Source organism: Anastrepha obliqua, chromosome 5 (assembly GCF_027943255.1).
Source record: "Anastrepha obliqua isolate idAnaObli1 chromosome 5, idAnaObli1_1.0, whole genome shotgun sequence".
In the NCBI taxonomy this organism is placed as follows: domain Eukaryota; kingdom Metazoa; phylum Arthropoda; class Insecta; order Diptera; family Tephritidae; genus Anastrepha; species Anastrepha obliqua.
In genome coordinates, this window is record NC_072896.1 from 33738064 (window position 1) to 33758469 (window position 20406).

Genomic DNA, 20406 nt, shown 5'->3' on the forward strand with positions numbered 1-20406 from the left:
ATAGCAGCTATATATACTAATCATACCAGGCAACAGTAAATCCTTTTAGCCTTAACAGTTACTCTAACACCGCAACCACAATGTCATCAGTGTATCAATAGCTCAGCAGCCAGGAGCTGTCAGGCGTCTATCAGCACTGCAACTTTTCTAAGCAGTAACAATGTCGTGAACAGCAGCAATGTTGTCAGTGTCAATTTATTTTGTTGACAATGCGTTGTAGCAGCAGCTGAGTCGTAGAACCCGTCCTCCAGTTCATTGCCAAGTATCATATCTGGAAGTAGTGAAATATCAAATAGGGGGTTAGTAACACATACAGATGTACATTTACCTTAGTTATTGAATGGAAAATGTGAAAAATATTAATGTATGTAGATGTTTGTATATATTTTTGTGTAGACACAATTTGCAAAAAAATTAATGGTACGTATCGGCCGCAAAAAAAACAAAAAAATATAGCAAAGCAACATTTTGAGCAGTTTTGACCACTTTGATTTTGTTTATTTCATATTAGTTATTTATATATTTTTTTTATAAAAATAGAGTTCGTTATATAATAAAGACTATATTGATCTAACAATACTTGAAATAATACTTAACCTACCACCAATAGACATTGCGGCAGAAGGTCTCTAGATCTGCCGCAAGACTTAACGCAACGGATGAATTTACCTGTAAAATATTCGGACATAGCTCAAAAGGTATGAGTTATTGGGCCAATACGGACTATATGACTCCGAAATACAATTGGGCGAAGAGATTCCGAACAACAACAGAAGAAGAGGGGTGGAAAAAGGTAAGAAGCCTGCCCCCAATACGCTTAATATATTTAGTGACAGCTCTAAAATGATTGACGGAGTAAGTGCAGGGACTTATTACGCAGAGCTGGACATCAGGCAGCCATTTCAGCTCCCCGAACATTGCAGTATTTTTCAAGCAGAAGTCTTTGCGGTAGGAAAGGCTGCAGAAATAGCACTAGCAAGGACATCGACCTACTCCAATTTAAATATATACGTTGACAGCCAAGCGGCAATAAACTCATGTGAAATTTCATCTAAAAACGTTCTTAGGTCCAGGGAAGCCATAAAAAGACCAGCTGCAGATATACGGTTACGCATCTATTGGGTATCCGCACATGAGGGCATTGCAGAAATCGCAATTGTAGATGAGATTGCCAAAAACGCTGTTTACATAAAATTCGAACAAGAAAACGACATACTGAAACCTTGAAATACGGTATATAATGACATCGCTGTGGACATGAAAACATGGACAGACTAGCCACTTGCAAAACCGGGAAAATCATGTGTACACAGAGTGCAGATAAATACGTCCGATTCTTGAACACTTTCTATGTTCTTGCCCTGCATTAGCTAGAACCCGAATGAAATGCCTAGGAGCTCTACAATATGAGAGGTTAGAATGTCTCTCGGGGTTAAGCTTCAGAGTTTATTTAGATTCGCAAAAGACGCAAGCTTATTACAATAGGCTTACTATAAGGAAACGTAAGGGCCAATCTCCATCTGTTACCACTGAGGACTAATAGGTCTATGTGATGGCTTTTAGCCAGCTAGGTCAATTTTCAAATTTTATAAAACATTTATAAAATTTCCAGGAGTTTCCATCAAAGTTCAACATTTTTAATCAGAACTAAAAAAAAATGGGTATGTAGCTTTGTAGTCCATTAAATTTAAGTAAATATAACAAACTGCAAGTATTAAGTGTTCTTGCTGAATTTTCATTTTTTTTTTCCTAATGATGTTGCCTATTTTCTCCATATAAAAAACCAGTTTCGACGAAATACAATGCGCGACACTGTCGCAAAGAAATTAAAAAAAAAATCAACGGGAATCTTTTGCAACTTCCAATTTGGACTATACAATTTAATAGACTATAAGGCTGCTTATCAAAATTATTTGTTTTTGTTTGTTTGTTTATCAAAATTATTTTGTTTTCTTCCAGAATCCAACTAGCGATTCCGCACCATTATGTTGCCACATCCTCGTTTCCTACTTGTTTAACGGTTACTTAGAGCATGACAATATCCCGCCTGTGTGGTTTATGAACCTTATCAGGCTATTGACATCTAACCTAGACAGCTGTTCCAGACTCTCGAACAGCGGTTTACCCAGGATTAACATTCTGTCCTTCCATAGGGCAGGGCATTCACAGAGGAAATGGAAGATTGTTTCCTGTTTCTCCGGTTGTTTACAACTATGACAATATGTGTTGTGAGGGATGCCCAATTTGGCGGATTGTTCTCCGATAGACCAAAACCAGTTATGACTGCCGTTAGTCTACAGGCGTCCCGTCGTTTTATGTTTACCAATGTTGACGATTGCTTAATGTTGGAGGTAGGCCATAACGTTCTGCTGAAATGCAAAATTTCGTCTGGTCCCTCCATCTACAATCTGCGATTCGGAGTTATTTAATTTTGAATACCGATTCTGCAAGAGCATTATTCATGGCAGATCGCCTTCTTGCCAGTTCATCCGCTTTTTCATTACCTTCGATGCTTCGATGTCCCGGGACCCAGATTAAGGTAACCTTATGGTTTTCGCTCAAGGTGGTGATGCTAGTCCTGCTTTGCTCCACCACTTTAGAGGTTGTTGTAGCTGAACCGAGTGCCTGGATTGCAGCTTGGCTATCCGAAAGAATAGCGATATTGCCCTTAAAAGAGGGAGCTGCAATTAGTAGCCTACAAGCTTCCCCAATTGCCAGTAATTCCACCTGAAAGACACTGCAAGCATTAGGGAGAGGCACAGATTTCTCAATTTTAAGTCTTACTTTTTAATTCTGACTAAAAATTTTGAGTATTTTACCAATTTACCAGCCGCGGTAGCCGAATGGGTTGATGCGTGACTACCATTCGGAATTCACAGAGAGAACGTCGGTTCGAATCTCGGTGAAAACACCGAAATTAAGAAAAACATTTTTCTAATAGTGGTCGCCCCTCGGCAGGCAATGGCAAACCTCCGAGTGTACTTCTGCCATGAAAAAGCTCCTCATAAAAATATCTGCCATTCGGAGTCGGCTTGAAATTGTAGGTCCCTCCATTTGTGGAACAACATCAAGACGCTTGCCACAAATAGGAGGAGGAGCTCGGCCAAACACCCAAAAAGGGTGTACGCGCCAATTATATATATTTATATATTCATAGTTTGAAATGTGGATTAATATGGCCTTTATGATTGATACATAGGTACATAATTTGGAAAATTAAAAAGTAGTGTGGCAAAAATAGAAGCTGTGAACATCAGATCAAGGTGATTGACTTTTGCTACTACTTCAGCATTCACTCTTGCAACAGAAGTGACTGAGGAGATATTGATACTTACAGACGAGATATTGAAGTTTACGCGAAGACCTGGACAGTTTACGACCATTATAGTAAGAAGATTCGAAGCGTAGAGGGTGCGCCGTTTCAAAACGTTTACTTTCGTACCTCAACTGCATGGTCACTGGGGACGGTGGTTCTGAAGTGGATGGTGAATAAAGAATTAGCAGAGAAAAGTCGGCCTTCGCTCGGCATCTCTGCTCCCATGTGGTAAAACAGTAGCATCGGTATTCGCATAAAACTGCGCATATTCACCTCCAGCATTAAGCCAGTGCTTCTGTATGGCTACACCATCTCGTTGCAGTCTCGATCACGAAACGACTGCAAACATATATTAATTGCTGTCTGCGGCATATCAAACGAATTGTCTGGCCGCGAACAATAACCAATGCTAATGCAATGCTGTTAAAGAGGTGCTGCGCTGGAATCCATTTCAGCAAGCCGGTCGAGGAATTGACAGACTTTGTACCACCTGGTGATAATCTACAGATGCAGAAATGAAATATCTCAGTCTAGCATGGAACGATTTGCGATCCCTAGCAAATAACAGTCTTCGTTGGCGAAGAGGAGTGGTTGACGTCCTACTAATAGGCGTGATAGGAGCTAAATGAATCTATATGGTATATATATGAAGGGTGTGTTTTTAGGAGCATGAGAACTTGAAATGATAATAAAAAAAAAATAAATAAATAATTGGCGCGAACACTTCAGTTAGGTGTTTGGCCGAGCTCCTCCTCCTATTTGTGGTGTGCGTCTTGATGTTGTTCCACAAATGGAGGGACCTACAGTTTCAAGCCGACTCCGAACGGCAGATATTTTTATGAGGAGCTTTTTCATGGCAGAAATACACTCGGAGGTTTGCCATTGCCTGCCGAGGGGCGACCGCTATTAGAAAATTTTTTTTATTCATTTTGGTTTCACCGAGATTCGAACCAACGTTTTCTCTGTGAATTCCGAATGGTAATCACGCATTAACCCGTTCGGCTACGGCAGCCACTGAAATGATAATACAATACATAAATATTACGGAATGAGTTTTTTTGCTATAACCTAGTAAATTTGATGGAATTTATTGTTTGAATATATGCGGGATGCATATGTTCGCCGCGACTACGAGTTACGTAGTCTAGTCGATCACACCAATTTTTAACCGCATTTTCCAATTAATCTGAATAATATAGTACATCTAACTAAGCCCAATCAGCAAAAATGCGACACGAACGATGGTCATTTGGTTTCAATTCTTGGACGAGCTGTGATTTATAGGCACGTAGGCCAAGATCCTTACGTAAACATTTCCAAGTAGAGTAAGTAAAGTTAGACAAAATCGTCTCTGGATGGTTCGTATAGCATTTCTCCTTAACGGCTCCCCACAAAAAATAGTCCGACGGGCTTAAATCACAGCTCCGAGGCGGCTAATTGATATCGGAATTTCGGCTGATTATTCGGTTTTCAAAAACTGTAGCCAAAAGTTCGAGTGTAACTTTGGCAGTGTGACAAGTTGCTCCGTCCTGTTGAAACCAAATGTCGTCCATGTCATCCTCTTCAATTTTTGGCAACAACTCGTTGAGCATGTCACGCTAACGCTCGCCATTTAATGTAACCGCGGCTCCTCGCTCATTTTCGAAAAAAATGGCCCGATGATGCCGCCAGACCAAAAACCGGACCAAACAGTGACTCGTTGTGGATGCATTTGCTTCTCTACAGTAACGTGTGAATTTTCTGAGCCCCAAATCCGACAATTTTGCTTATTGACGTAGCCACCGATGTGAAAATCAGAAAAGCAGAAGAAGACTCACCACTTTGGAAATAGGTTTTCAATATTTCCCAATTTTGTTCAAGCGTATAGGGTCCCATTTCGTAAATGTCAAACCTTAAAGTAAATTAGGAACACATTTGACATGTCATTTGTGTTACCGTTCTCAAAAAAGTAGGTGGTTCAAAAAGCAACCGCTATATGGCCCACCCTGTACAAGGGCAAGTTCAGAAAATTTATTTCCAACTTTTACTTTTGTGACCTGCCACTTAGATTGCTTTTGAGCAGCCTTAATTACTTTCACCAAAGCCGAAATATGTTTTTGCTCACTTCAAATACAACAAGAACAGGTCCATGAAATTAAATTAAACACCTCTGAACACTGAAAATGAGCAAAAAAATGGATGTGCGTACTCAATTCAAAACGCCCGCGCGGATTGTTTACAAATCATTAAATTGCCACAAAAGGTTGGCATAGTAGGCATAAAATGGGAAGAAGTTAAGTATGATAGTAAAAAAAAACCTTTATTGATATATAATTATGCAGTTTGCGCTGAACAAGAAAACTGGGTAAGCGATCCTTCAAGTTTGGTAGCTTTATTTGCATGTATGTGTATATGTATGTATAGGCATTTTTCCTGTTGCTTACAGCACTTTTGCTTGCTTAGACAATCCAAGCAGTGGCTAGAGAAGAGCGAAATGCCACCTTTTTGTAGCTAAGATTGGAAGAAACAGCAAATTTTTGTTTGCGGTGCTGACCTGAAATGTCTTTTCGTCAGCATAAGTAAGTAAGTAAATAAGTAAGTAAGCGAGCAAGTATCTACGTGTAGTTACAATCTCAAGTGACCGATAATTTTCGGCATAACGAATCCTATTCACACAAACAGTAAAAAATTCGTATCTGCACTGTTCAGCGAATGAAGCCACTGAACGAATTAGTCGTGAAGAAAAATAAGGTGTGTTGAGTTCAACTCTTCAGCTGTTTGCGAAGTGTAGCCAAAGTAAGTAAGTAAGTAAATAATCTTAATCTGCTCACCTTTTCGTTTGCCCGGATTTTCCGACTCCTCACTGCCGCCATCGCCCGCTTTTGACTGATGATAAAGCTCTGAGCTCTTGATGCGTTTTTTGCCACCTCCTAAACGCGACGTCAGATGGAAGGGGGAAGAGAAGGCGAAAAAAGAAATGAAGTTGCATAAAAAATAGTGAAATAAATTGCTCGTTCGGTTGGGTAAGGAATGCTTTCAAAGCATAAATTATGCATTTTATATCGTGCATAGTTTGCTCGCACAGTGGGCTTATAGTTTAGGTAGCAATAAACATCTTATGAAATATTGTGTGCAGAACATGAAAAAAAATAAAAATAAAATAAGTAATGTACATTTTGTTGATTTTCAACAGCGAGGAGAATTTTTATTTGGTATACTTAAATTCCATACCATTTATTGTATTCCATACTAAAAATGTAAAGGAAATACGAAAATAGACACGCACGAAGGTTATACTCCATTTCTCGTATTTTATCAAAGCATTGGACATTTACTTCTCATCGATTCCATGTCAAGTGATCTAAGTATTTTGGACATTGCCGTCACTTTTTATAAAAACTCGTTTATTTGAAGGCTTGATTACATATAATAAGAGATTTACTGAATAAAATAAATGAGAAATATTTTCAAAGTGAAATATCTTTGGTTCATTTTACCATAAAAAATACAGTTATACAATTTTTTTATACAATATAATACTTAAACAAATCTTTTGGGATAAAATACACAAATAAAAACTTTGTCTCCAAAAACTTTGAACAAAAAATTTATTTTGGAAAAAAAAATTTGAAAAAACTATTTAAAAAAGAATGTATTTTGAAAAAAAAAATTTGAAAAAAAAATTAAAAAAAAAGAATATATATATTTTGGAAAAAAAAATTTTAAATTTGAAATGTTTTTGTTAAAAATTTTTGGGGAAAAACTTTATATATGTGCGAAATTTGGAAAAAATAATTTTGAAAAAAACAATTATTTTTTTTTGTATACAATTTTTGGGGAACAATTTTATATTCGTTTAAATTTTTTTGGTTAACATTTTTTTTTTGATATTTAAAAAAAAAATGATTTTTAACAATTTTTTTTTTGAAAAAAAAATAATATAGAAATATGTATTTTCAAAGTGAAATATCTTCGGTTCATTTATACAATATACTTAAACATTTTTTTTGGGATAAAATACACAAATGAAAACTTTGTCTCCAAAAATTTTGAGCAAAAAATTTATTTTGGACAAAAATTTTGAAAAAAATTAGAAAAAAAAATATTTTTGTTAAAATTTTATATTTGCTCGAAATTTGGAAACAAAATTGTGAAAAAAGAAATTCTTTTGTTGTATACAATTTTTATTGATGATTTATTTGATTTTTAACTAATTTTTTTTTTGAAAAATATTATATAGAAATATTTTCAAAATGAAATATCTTCGGCTCATTTACATAATATTATTAAACAATTTTTTTAAGATAAAATACCCAAATAAAAACTTTGTCTTCAAAAATTTTGAGCAAAAAAATTTAAACAAAAAAAAATATTTTGAAAAAAACAATTTAAAAAGAAAAATTGGAAAAAAATTTGAAAAACAAAAACAATTTAAGAAAAGAATAAATTTTGGAAAAAAATTTTGCAAAAAAATATTTAAAACAGAATATATGTATTTTGGAAAAAAATATTTTTGTTAAAAATTTTTGGGGAAAAATTTTATATTTCGACGAAATTTGGAAAAAATATTATAAAATAAAAAATAAAAAGATATTTTTGTTAAAAATATTTATGGAAAAGTTTTATATATGTATGTTCGAATTTTGGAAACAAAATTCTGAAAAAAAAAATATTTTTTTTGTATACAATTTTATACTACTGTGGGCAAAAAGTAAGGTTAATTTGGTTGTAAAATGAAAAATCTTTATTTATTCTTGTAAATCAATTCCATCCCCTTCAAAATAATCCCCTCTCGATGAAATACACTTATGCCAACGATTTTTCCAATCCCCGAAACATGCCAAATAGTCCATTTCCGGTATAGCCATCAGCACCTTCTTCGATTCAGCTTTTATCTCCTCAATCGACTCGAAACGCGTTCCCCGGAGTGGTCTCCTGAGTTTTGGGAATAGTCAGAAGTCACACGGAGCCAAATCAGGCGAATACGGTGGTTGCGGAGCGATATGCGTGGAGTTTTTGGCGAAATAGTCACGAAGAACGAGTGCAGTGTGAGATGGTGCACTATCGTGATGCAAAAACCAAGAGTTGTTGGCCCATAATTCTGGTCTTTTTAGACGAATTGCTTCACGTAAACGACGCATAACGCTCAAATAATATTCCTTATTAACAGTTTGGCCAGGTGGAAGGAACTCATAGTGCACCACACCACGAAAATCGAAAAAAACTGTCATCATGAACTTTATTTTTGAACGACTTTGACGTGCTCTTTTCGGTCTCGCCTCGCCTTTAGCACGATATTTGCTTGATTGGTCGGTTGTTTTAGGATCGTGAGCATAAATCCAAGTTTCATCTCCCGCAATGATGCATTTGAGCTTGTCCTGATAGTCTGAAAGCATTGTTTCACACACATCAACGCGACGACTTTTTTCCAAGAAATTGAGAGTTTTCGGTACCAAACGAGATTTGACTTTTCGTAGCCCCAAATGGTGTTTCAAAATGGTTTTTACAGATCCTTCTGATATTCCGATCATATCAGTAAGGTCTTTAACAATCAACCGAAGATTTTTGAGCACTAACTCCTTCACTTTATTGACGTGTTGGTCATCTGTTGACATCGATGGTCGTCCGGAGCGCTCCAAGTCATCAACACATTCTCGACCCTCTTTGAAGTCTTTGTACCACTTACAAACATTTTTCTGCGACATGGTCGAATCACCAAATGTCTTCTGCAACATGCTAAACGTTTCCGCAGCCGAAATTTCATTCCGAAAACAAAATTTGATGGCACTTCTCTGCTCAATCAAATCAGACATTGTAAAAATCACAAGCGTACATACATATATTACTGATAATGACATTCACATGAAAGTTGGCCCAGATGTTATTAACAGTGCTGCTAACTCATGAAAAAAATAACTAGAGCGAAATTTTAATCCCACGAAGTTTGACAAATAAATTCACCTTACTTTTTGCTCACAATAGTATGTGTTGGAAACAAAACTCTGAAAAAAAATTATTTGTTTGTACAATATATTTTGTTATATGTTATTTGTTAATATTTTTTGGTAAACATTTTTTTTAATATTTAAAAAAAAAAATATTTTTAACTAATTGCAAGTTTCATAATTGGATCTCCATAATTTTTGGAGTTATATTCAAATACGTAAAGCGAACCTTCGAATCTAAGGGCAGGGGATTTTCAAAATAGGTATTTTTTTTTCAAAATTTGTCTTTTTGAAAGTGTACCGAGGATATTTCACTTAAAAAACTCTTTCAGTTTTGAATCAATCTCAAAATTACTAATTTTTTTCAAACATTTTGCAGACCGATTAGAGTCAGATTATACTCAAGCGTACAAACAAACGAATTTTTAAGAAACTGATGACAATACCTAATAAGACAACTTAGTTCATACTCTCTCTTTTGTTTTTTAATTAAAAAAGAAAATTTTGGAATAATAATAATTTCTGACTATTTTTGCACCTAACGAAGTAATTTTTATAGGAACGTTTTAAGCAGTCTTTGATTGTATGGTCCTTCTTTCTCTTCCGTCGGGCAAGTGCAAATGAGCGAGATATTGAAGATTACTGGGGATTATTGCGCGACGCGACTATGAACAAAATCTCATTCCCGGTAAAGTCTCTCTCCCACAACAAATCCAATACGGAATTTGGGCTCTTTTACTTGGTAGACGTTCAAAGAACCAATGGTATTTTTACCTTGCCTAGTTCATTGCATCTCTTAAATGCAATGATGTTAGAGATGCCAGGTTTTACGCTTACGAGGACATCAACCAGTCGGGCAGCGGCACATTCCCTATTAAGAGACCGGATATTCCAGTTGCATGCTCTCAAATCATAGTCTATAGTTCGCTTGAAATGGTTGTTATCAGATTAGGGAGTTCGCTTCTTTGAGATCTTGCTTGCATTTTTATTAGGGAAGAATTTTTAACGTGGCCAAACCCAGCGCACAATGAGATATTTTGGTCTGTTTTGTTTCTTATGTTCGCTCGCTCTCAAGCGGGTGTTCGAAAGCTACCTAGAGGATGCTTGTATGAACCTCGGAAGTTGTGCTCTGCTTGAACCGTATGCAGAAGAATCGTTCTTGCCACTCTTAGGTGCATGGCGATCAGGGACTTTCCCCACTTTCCTATATATTTTTGTGCATGGAACCACCTCTTAATGGAATAAATCACATTCGTTTTTCTTAAAGTTTCTTGAACCCAGATTTTTTAATCACGATTCTCCTTCGGCCTACTATGCCAACTGTCAAACTATATTTCATACTTTATTTACCTCTGACCTTTCATCAAACTTCGCATTGACAGCTGAATCGCCTGTTTGCCTGCAATTCTGTGTACGCCTGCCTGTTGGCGATTAAATTTGTTCGCCCGGGGATTTGTTTGAAACCGAAAATAAATAATTTATTTGCCTAGCACTTTTTAAGGCAATGAAAAAATCTATTCTCACACACACATCTACGCACACACATGTACACCCGCCCGCAATGTCACAAAAGGCAACGGAAACGAAAGGGCGTGCACCGTGGTGTCTGGCCCGTCGTGGCATTGCCACCAATTCAAATACGAGTACACCAACCTTTAGATCTTATGTTTATGCCACATTCATATTCAAAAAAAACAAAAAAAAAGAGAGAAAAAGAGGGAGAAAAAATTATGCGGAGTGGCTATTACACTCACAACAACACGACACAACGCGCGCAGTATTTAGTCTCCTACGCTGAAAGGACATTGAAGTATGTCGATTTGCATTTGCATAGCCTTGCCGCGGTTACACAAACACATACTCATACTCGCTCGCCTACACATACACATACATAATGCAAATGCACGTCATAAATACTACTGCCAGCCATTGGTCAGGGCTGATATTCACCTTTGTAACGTCCTTCGGAGTTCTCCACATAATTCACAGCATTCGGTGGTATTCCTGCGAAAATAATTGCAAAGAATGAAAAAATTTTGGATTAGGAAAGCAATCGTTGCAGGTGTGCGCTTATAACGAATCATACAAATTATGCGAAATGAAAAAGTGCAGAAAAAAAACAGAGAAAAATTAAAATGCAAGCAAGAATTACGCCACTTTTTCTTTTTTAACTCCAACGTCAATGAGTGAATGGAGTTCATTAAAATGCAAGCCCCCTTTGCATTACTTCCATAGGCAGTTGGTGGGGAAAATATTTAAATTCAATTACGTCCAAGTGTAGGTGTCTGCGCATTTGCAGCGAGTGAAGCAGTTAAAAGTTTTTTTCAGCGTAATTTTTGCTGAAGAAAATTCGAGTATGAACGAGTCAGCCAGCCTGTCTAAGCTATACAGTTTAGAGGTCGCATTCATTGCCGCAATTTCGCGGATTATTTTTAAGCTGATTTGATCTTGAATACAAATGCGCAAAAGTTTTGCCCTATTTGCTTATTCAACAATTATATCTATTCACTTGAAATTTTTACTATTCCTATTAATACACGGGGCTGAAGTTAATTTAAAGAGGGCTGGGTGGGGTGTAACATACGAGGAACGTTTGATAATTCAGTGACTTTGCGAACAAAAAATATCTTTTTAGATGAAAAATGTTTTGACGCTCAATGAAATCTCCTCTTTCTCTACATTTAATGCAGCGTTTTTCGTACTTCTTGCATCTTTTTCAAATAACAGGTTTTCTTAAGGTCTGCAAAATTGGCGTTTATTTCAGTGACGAAGAGCACATCACTTGACCTAAACCTCTTACCATCCAGCCATTTTTTTAGATTTGGAAAAAAAAAAATAGTCGCAGATGACTAAATGTGGAGAATGTGCTAGATGGCGCAGCAAGTCGTAACCTCATTTATGGATTTTGTTATGGCACACTGGCATTATCCTCTTGGGACAGCACTTTTTTTTTTTTTTTTTTTTTTTTTTTGTCGGGACAACTAGCAAGTGCAGCACTCAGACATTAATTGAGTCCATTGTACTACACTTGGATTCCCTTTTAATTTTCTTTAAATCTACCCGATCTCCGAAGAAATCTGAGTAGATCTTGTGGTGCCAAGGAGCCAAGATGGTCGCTTCTTAACACATCAGTGCCAAAGACCTCAAACCTGATTCGGGCGAAGGCGGGGCAGACACACAGGAAGTGATCCGCCGTCTCATCCTCCTCTTCACAAGCTGGGCAGAGTACACTGTCTGAGATGCCCAACCTTTCCATGTGCTTTGCCCACAGAAAGTGGCCCGTCATTAGTCCAACCAGCCGTCTGCACTCCCCTCTGCCTAATGACAGAAGGGTTTGCGACAGTCGATCGGACATGACAGGTAACATCAGTTTTGTCCATCTGCAGCCTCTCTCAGCCTGCCAAGCTCGCTTGTGGGTAGTAGTTACCCATTTGCTAACCGTGGCCGTGATGGCCGCAGAGGGGAGTGGCAAAGCGGGCTCTGGGCCAAAGAAATTGGCTTCAGAGCCCATCTTAGCTAAGGAGTCAGAGGTCTCGTTACCCGCGATACCCACGTGTCCCGGGACCCATGTTAGCATCAGGCTGTTATGTCTGCCGACATAGTTCAGCCTGGATTTACAGGACTTCACTACCCCTGATGTGGTTTGAGGGCTATCTAAGGCCATAAGCGCAGCTTGGCTGTCGCTGCAGACACATATAGATCTGCCTCTCCATCGTTTTTCCACAACAAAGTTCATCGCTTCTTGAACTGCATACACCTCCGCTTGAAACACAGATGCATGCATTCCAAGAGCAAAGTGCAGTTTTGTCCCGCTGGATTCCACGTAGACCCCAGAGCCGGAGCCATGCTCGGTCCTGGAGCCATCCGTAAAAATGCGAAAACAGTGTTTGCCGGGCTCATTTTCTGAGTCTCCCCACAACTGAGCCTCTGGTAGCACTACACTGTATCTCTTTTCAAGTACGACTCTTGATGGCATTGAGTCAAGGGGCATGGAGAGAATCGTTGGATCGATGTCCATACCTTCTCTGTGTTCCAATGCCGGACAAGGGCCGTACCAGTTCCCACTGTGTTTCAGTCTGCAGATGGCCTTCAGGGCCTCTCCTCGGATGAAAGCATCAAGTGGTGGTAAACCAATCAGAGCATCTAGTGCCGGGCCTGAAGTGGTCGGAAAAGCTCCGGTGCAACAGATGGCCACAGTGCGTTGTAGTCTCGATAAGGTCCTCCTGACTCCCACTAGGGATAGTCTACTCATCCAGATCACTGATGCATAGGTGATAATGGGTCTTATCATAGCTGTGTAGATCCATAGGACCTTGCTAGGAGAGAGACCCCACGTTTTCCCAAACACACCTTTGCACTGCCAGAAAGCTGTCAGCGCTTTGGATGCCTTTGTGTCAACGTGTGATTTCCATAGGAGCTTACTATCGAGAATTACTCCTAGATATTTAATTTCCTTGGATAGCTGGATTGTGACTCCTTTTAGCTTTGGCAGAACGATTCCGTCAAGCTTCCTCCTTCTGGTAAAGAGGACAATACCAGTCTTGGCGGGATTTGCCGACAGCCCGTTCGCACAGCACCAAGTGTCAATCCGATCCAGAGTTTTCTGCACTTTCCTGCAGATGTTCATAAGCGAAGAGCCTGTTACCAAACAAGCAACGTCGTCCGCATATGCTTGTGCGTAGACTCCCGAATCGTTTAAGGTGGTGAGTAGAGGATCGATTACCATGCACCAGAGCAACGGAGACAGCACACCGCCTTGGGGGCAGCCTCTGTTAACCCCAGATGACACCAGCAGATCTTCCTCTGCTCGCACCGAAACGATTCTTTGGGCCAGCATCGAACGAATCCAATTTACTAGCACCCGGTCTACGCCGTGTCTACTAGCAGAGTTACACATACTATCAAAAGTGGCATTATCAAACGCCCCCTCTATGTCTAAAAAGATACCCATAGCATAGTCCCTCCTGTCGATGGCCAGCTCTATCCTAGCAACAAGATTTTGCAGTGCCGACTCGCAGGATTTTCCACTCTGATAGGCATGCTGAAATAGAGACAGAGGGTGAGCCTTCAGCGACTTCTGACGTATGCGCAGTTCCACTAGTCGTTCGAGACTTTTCAGCATGAATGAGGTCATGCTGATTGGTCTAAAGCTTTTGGGGCTGGTGTAGTCGTCTTTTCCAACCTTTGGGATGAAAGCGACCCTCACCATTCTCCAAGAGCGTGGTATGTAAGCCAGTGCCAGGCATGCCGAGAAGATTTTCTTCAGGGCTGCTGTCACGAACTCTGCTCCCTCCTTCAGCATGGCAGGAAATATGCCATCTGGTCCGGGGGACTTGTAGTCGCCAAAAGATTTGATAGCAAATCGAATGGCGGCCACATTCACCACAGATCTGGCAACGAACCAGTCATGCCGAGAAGGTGTAGCAGCTCTGACAACTGCCTCTGTCAATAAGGGCTGTTGCCGGCTGATGCTTATCTGATTACCAGGAAAGTGAGACTCCATCAGCAAGCTGAGTGTCTCACTTTTCCGCTCCGTGAAGGAGCCATCAGATTTCCTAAGTGACCCCAGCTTTGCCGTTGGGTCCCTTTTCAGGATCCTAACCAGCTTCGCCGTGTCACTCAGAGATTCAATACCGCTGCAGAATTCCCTATATGAGGCTTTTATCGATTCCCGAATAAGCCTCTTGTAGTTCTTCGGACAGCACTTTACAAAATGCGGTAGTTCTTTTGCCTGAAATTTGTTGGTTAAGTTTCAATATCGCGAAATCCTGCTTACAAGTAGTCACGCGGTTAAACTTATAGTCGAGTGTGAGCAATCGCAGCACCCATCTCGCGGACAGTTTCTTCACGACCAAATGTTAATGTTCTGCATATACTCAGTTGATATGAGAACAATCTCAGCTGACTAGTGCACTTTGGTACTTCTATAGACCAGTACCGTTTTATCAATTTTATTGACGGTTTCTAGCTCGATAACCTCATTTCTGTTCGAACGACTCCTACTCCTCATTTATAAGCACCAAATCATCCTTAGAAACTTTGAGTTCATCCCCCTGCCAACGGATCAATGTATACCCTCGTTTAGTCCAATTGGAACTTCTCCACTCATATCAAGCGAAGAGTGGACGGGCGGTACACTTGGAGTCAGGGCCTGGTAAACTTGTTCATGAATGGATTGAAGTTGGAAGGAAAGATTGGCGGAGGAGTTTTTTGCAAGGAGCTCCCCATCAGACACAAACTCAGGTTTTCTTTCGACTGGGTCCGAATTCTTTGACATAATCCTCATCTAGGTTCCTGGTCACAGTGACATTGCGGTAACCTTTGAGGCGGATGAGTTGGCCAGACAAGGGACATGTGAGGAGATTTTGCCGCAAAGGAAGAGAACTGAGATCCCCCTGACTATCTCCAGTCTGCTCCTGGAAAGATGGGCTTCGCGTCAACTCAGCGAGCGTTGGGTAACCACACAAACTTGTAGCGTCGCGAAATCCTTCTGCCCACGTGTGGATCACGAGCGCTCGAGCAAGTTTCTCGGGTCGAGAAAATATCAGCTCTCGAATCTCATGGGTTTTCTCACAGGACACTTTGCGCGAGGAATGCATGCTGTGGAAGTTGGAATTAACTCGTGTCCTTTTTGCGTCGGATGTATTGAAGATGAGGTGGAATCATCTTAGCACCTTCTCCTTAGCTGCCTTGCTCTCGCGGGGCTAAGATGTAGGCATCTTGGCTCTTACTTCTTTGCTACGCCTGCTGATATAGCTGGCGTTGACATTAAAAATCTGATGAATTCCATCAGCAGCACAAAGCGGTTGACGCAAATGCAGCACAGTCATCATTCATAATCCACACACTCTTAACTCATCCTCCTCACCATCCCACCACCTCCTCTCTCCGGTCTCTCCTTTCATCCCATCGGTTTTCTCTTTCACCTTACCTTTCTCTTTCGCCTCACGGGCGAATCCGTTTATCTTCGACGTTACTCGGACTGGTACGACCACAATGGAATTAAGTAAATCACTTTCGACCCAATGAAATTGGAGATGTAGAGCCTCTAGTATACCTATCAAGATTTTTCTAGCTTTTGGTGATGAATTTTGTTAAGAAAAAACAATGCTTAATGAACGCACGAAAATCTCCTTTTTTTATTTTACAAGGTCTTCTGCTTTTAATGACTGTGACGCTATTGGAAGGCGGTTTAGTAGCTTAAACTGTAGTTTGGAGTCTCTTCCTGAAAAACACATATTATTTTAATTGTGTTAAATCAACCCCAGCATTAAGGAATTGATTATTTTACAGGCATCGGTTAGTTGGAAAAATGCTGCACGGAATTTTACTCAAACGCTCAAACCGGAAAGTTCCAACGTTACCTCATGAAAGCTAGACATCTGTATGAATCTCCGAAAGGAATGGGAAAACTTTAAGGATCTGGGTTCAAGATCTACGGTCACACATACCGATAACTCAAAGCTACACTATGACTGCGGGCGTGATATCAACTCAGAAGAGTTCTCAGTGAAGCTCACACTACTTTTCCTCGATCGTAAGGTCTCCTCGAGGTTTCTTAACCTTTCATTGGACACCTTTTTTAAAACCTTCGGTTGGGCACCCAGGTTTGGCATTTTTTCGTCCTGTTCGAGGATCCTTTTTAAAAGGATATAACCATAAATCGATAGAAAATTAAATTTAAGGAAGCTACCTGGACGCTCAAGTCGTTAGCTGAGTTAAGGCTGACTTAGCAGTTGTGAGAGAGGGAGATAGAGTAAGAGAAAGAGAGATAGTTGGAGAGATAGGATCCTTTGCTGGGCAGTTTTACCATCACAACACAGTCTTTTCCAATTTCTCTCTGCAAGCGAGGCTGAATAAAATCACTTCATTGTAAAATCACATCCTCGAAGGTAACCATTAAGTGTAGAAACTCCTTGAACAGTACGGCTGAGAAGTATGATACTTAAGTTGCTTTGACCCTCGGACATCAGAAATGTGTAACGGCTGAACTGGCAAGGGTAGAAGCGATAGAACAGTCAACAAGCACAGCCTATAATGCAGATGTTACTTATCTTCGTGTAAGCTCTGGCTTAAATTATTCTGTATTAAACAGACAAATAACAGATGAGTTAGAAAATTTACGAGCTGGGTGTCAAAACAAAACTGACCTAAGTTCTACGAAAGCAGTTCTAAGGCATTTATGTGTTGTGGAAAAGCATAGCAAGCGAAACGGCTTCCTCAGACATGTATTTTGTGCCAATTGCAGTTTTGAAAATAAGATGAAGAGCACTGTATATGAGCCTTACCACTGCATCGCTTTGGCTAAGACGGGACATTTCTTTTTTAGTAAGTATCTCCTTGAATACCTATAAAATCTGAAAACACTAATTATTTAGTTATACCACGTGGAGTCTTAAATAGATAGAATTAGAACCCAATTACGTTGCATTACAATGGGACTATATGGCGTAAATGTACCTCTTTGCACTTCTTGGACAGCGACAGTCACAGTAAATCAGCCTAATCCGCATTCAGACGTTTTGCATGAATATAACTATCTACTACCTCGGCATGGTACGGCCAGAAAAAAGGCACATCCACTTAGCCCAATCTGGCTACATCCGAGTTTTACTGGAGGTAACGGAGTTTGGGTGAGATATTGTATTGTCGTAAGATCCAAGAGTCATACTTGCTTCATTCTATTTCTATTATCTAGTAACTAGTCCCTAAATAGCTTTTGGTGATGGAAGAAAAGCTTCTTGAATTAATTTAAGCCATTTGAGTCGCTGCGACAACCATCCTAAACAATATTCCTAAAATATTCCCACATCCACAGCTCGATTAATAATTTGAAAAATCATGCAAAATTGTAGGTAAAAATTATTTATCACCAAATAAAATCCTGGCATTTTTGGAATAGGGTGTGCATATGCAGAAAATTTTAACAACTTATTTCTTTGGTTTAAACTGGTTTTTTTCTAAGCAATAATTTTTCATAAAAACACCATTTAAGCTCGTTATATATTAATTAATTGCATCAATTAACTTACGATATAACTTTATGGTGCCATCGGTGTCGCCCAGCGAATTTTTTGCCACACAGCGGTAAGCGCCAAATTCTGCTTGCGTCAAGGGATTTATGTGCAATTTCATTGAGCTGCGATATTCGCCAATTTCAGTTACATTCGATGTATATTTGCCACCTGGAAGAGAGAGAAAACATTTTTTTATTAAAATTCATTATGCGCAAGATTACATTTTTATTTGAAATTGGGTAGCGAAATATTATAGGGAGTGCAAAATAAAGTTGACACATAATTTCTGCAGAAAAAACTTGTTGTTTTCAAGTTTTATTGGAATTACACATCTATAAGCTTTGAATTAGCATTTAACTGGCCCATGGAGGTCTACATATAAAGCGTTTTTCAATAGGTGCGCTTCAACTTTTTTCCGATAGGGAGGGCGAACGACGCAATATTTTTAATTTTTCGCTTATCATTTATAAACTTCATTAGTATACATTTCATCATGGAACGCTACACACTTGAGCAACGATTGCAAATTATTGAATTTTATTATAAAAATGAGTGTTCTGTTAAGAAAGTTTAAAGTCGAAAAATCATCTTCAGTGATGAAGCTCACTTTTGGCTCAATGGCTTTGTCAATAAGCAAAATATGCGTTATTGGGCAGAAAACAATCCACACGTGATTCATGAGGCACCGTTGCATCCCGAAAAAATCACTGTTTGGTGCGGTTTACATGCCGGCGGCGTAATTGGCCCATATTTTTTCGTTGACGAGAACGATCGCTACGTTACTGTGAATGGAAATCGATACCGCGACATGATAAACGATTATTTTTGGCCGCAATTGAATGGTATGGTCTTAGACGACATGTGGTTTCAACAGGACGGGGCCACAAGCCACACAGCACACGCTACAATTGATTTGTTGGAGAGTAAGTTCGATGAGCGCATTATTTCCAGAAATGGACCGGTCGAATGGCCGCCGCGCTCGTGTGATTTGACGCCTCTAGACTATTTTCTGTGGGGTTGTGTGAAGTCATTGGTCTACAGTAACAAGACGGCGACGATTTGTGAGCTCAGAGCCAACATTGAATGCAAAATTGCTGGAATTTCGGCCGATTTATGCAAAAGAGTGGTCGAAAATTGCGTTCAACGATTGGACTTCGTAAAACGTGCACGCGGTGGTCATGCAAAAGAATTCGAACTTCATACTTAAATGTATATGTTCAAACTCGATAATAAAAAAAAATTAGTTAAAAAAGTCAAACCGTTTGTGTTTTATTCAAAAAAAAAGTTGAAGCGCTCTTACTGAAAAACGCTTTAGATATGTCGCATGGTGGGGCCGGTAATCAATCGTGCTGGGAAAAAGACTTAAATTACTCCCACTGACTTTAAGTTTAGGGAATAGGGAGACTTTTCATGGCATGGTCAGGTTAGGTTAGCCTGGTTGGCAATAAGCCACGCATGGCATGGTCAAGAACTGTTAAAAAATTTGAGCAAATGAATTCTCGTACAATTTTGTAATTTTTTGTTGTTGTTAAAATTACATAGAAGTATTGCCTACCTTAGGCTTAATGGAAAATCGAATCAGTCAAAAGCTTTTATTTATTAAAAACACAACATAAATATTTATAATGTTTCAACCATGCCTTCCTAGACTATAGGGTGCATACTAGGCCGGGTCGATTTGTGGGGAGGCAAAAAAATCACCCATTGCTCTGCGAAAATCATATTCTAGGGATCAAAATAAGAAACTTTGCCGAAGGAACCATACCTCTAAAACGAATTCTGATGTTCCCCAATTTGGGTCGAACTTTTTAGTTTCTTTCCTATAACTCACTTAAATTAATTTTTTCATTTACATATGTTCTGACTAAATAAATTTCTTAAGAGAAAAAATAGATATTATTATAAATAAATAATAAATATTATTATAAATAAACAAAAATAATAAAAAAAAATATAGCCATTTAGCTGGTTTTAGCTATCCAAAAGTTCGACCCAAATTGGGGGACATCAGAATTCATTTTAGAGGTATGGTTCCTTCGGCAAAGTTTCTTATTTGGATCCCTAGAATACGATTTTCACAGAGCAATGAGCGATTTTTAAATCGACCCGCCCTAGTGCATACACTTCCTTCTATTTGTAGAGTGCGTCC

At 39.1% G+C, this 20406-nt stretch overlaps 1 protein-coding gene across 4 annotated transcripts in view; it reads right to left on the bottom strand.

Moving 5' to 3' along the window:
* Positions 1-14: 14 nt before the first annotated feature.
* Positions 15-20406, bottom strand: part of LOC129248448 (limbic system-associated membrane protein) — a 104557-nt gene continuing 84165 nt past the window's right edge. The window contains exons 7-10 of one of the 4 annotated variants that reach the window (XM_054887998.1): positions 18273-18425; positions 11191-11244; positions 6127-6225; positions 15-271 (exon numbers count right to left, since the gene is read on the bottom strand). In XM_054887998.1, coding sequence (XP_054743973.1) covers positions 120-271; positions 6127-6225; positions 11191-11244; positions 18273-18425 — 458 coding nt within the window. In that variant the 3' untranslated portion in view covers positions 15-119. The remainder of the gene's footprint in view (positions 272-6126; positions 6226-11190; positions 11245-18272; positions 18426-20406) is intronic. The other 3 variants (XM_054887999.1, XM_054888000.1, XM_054888001.1) reach the window with 3 other exon arrangements.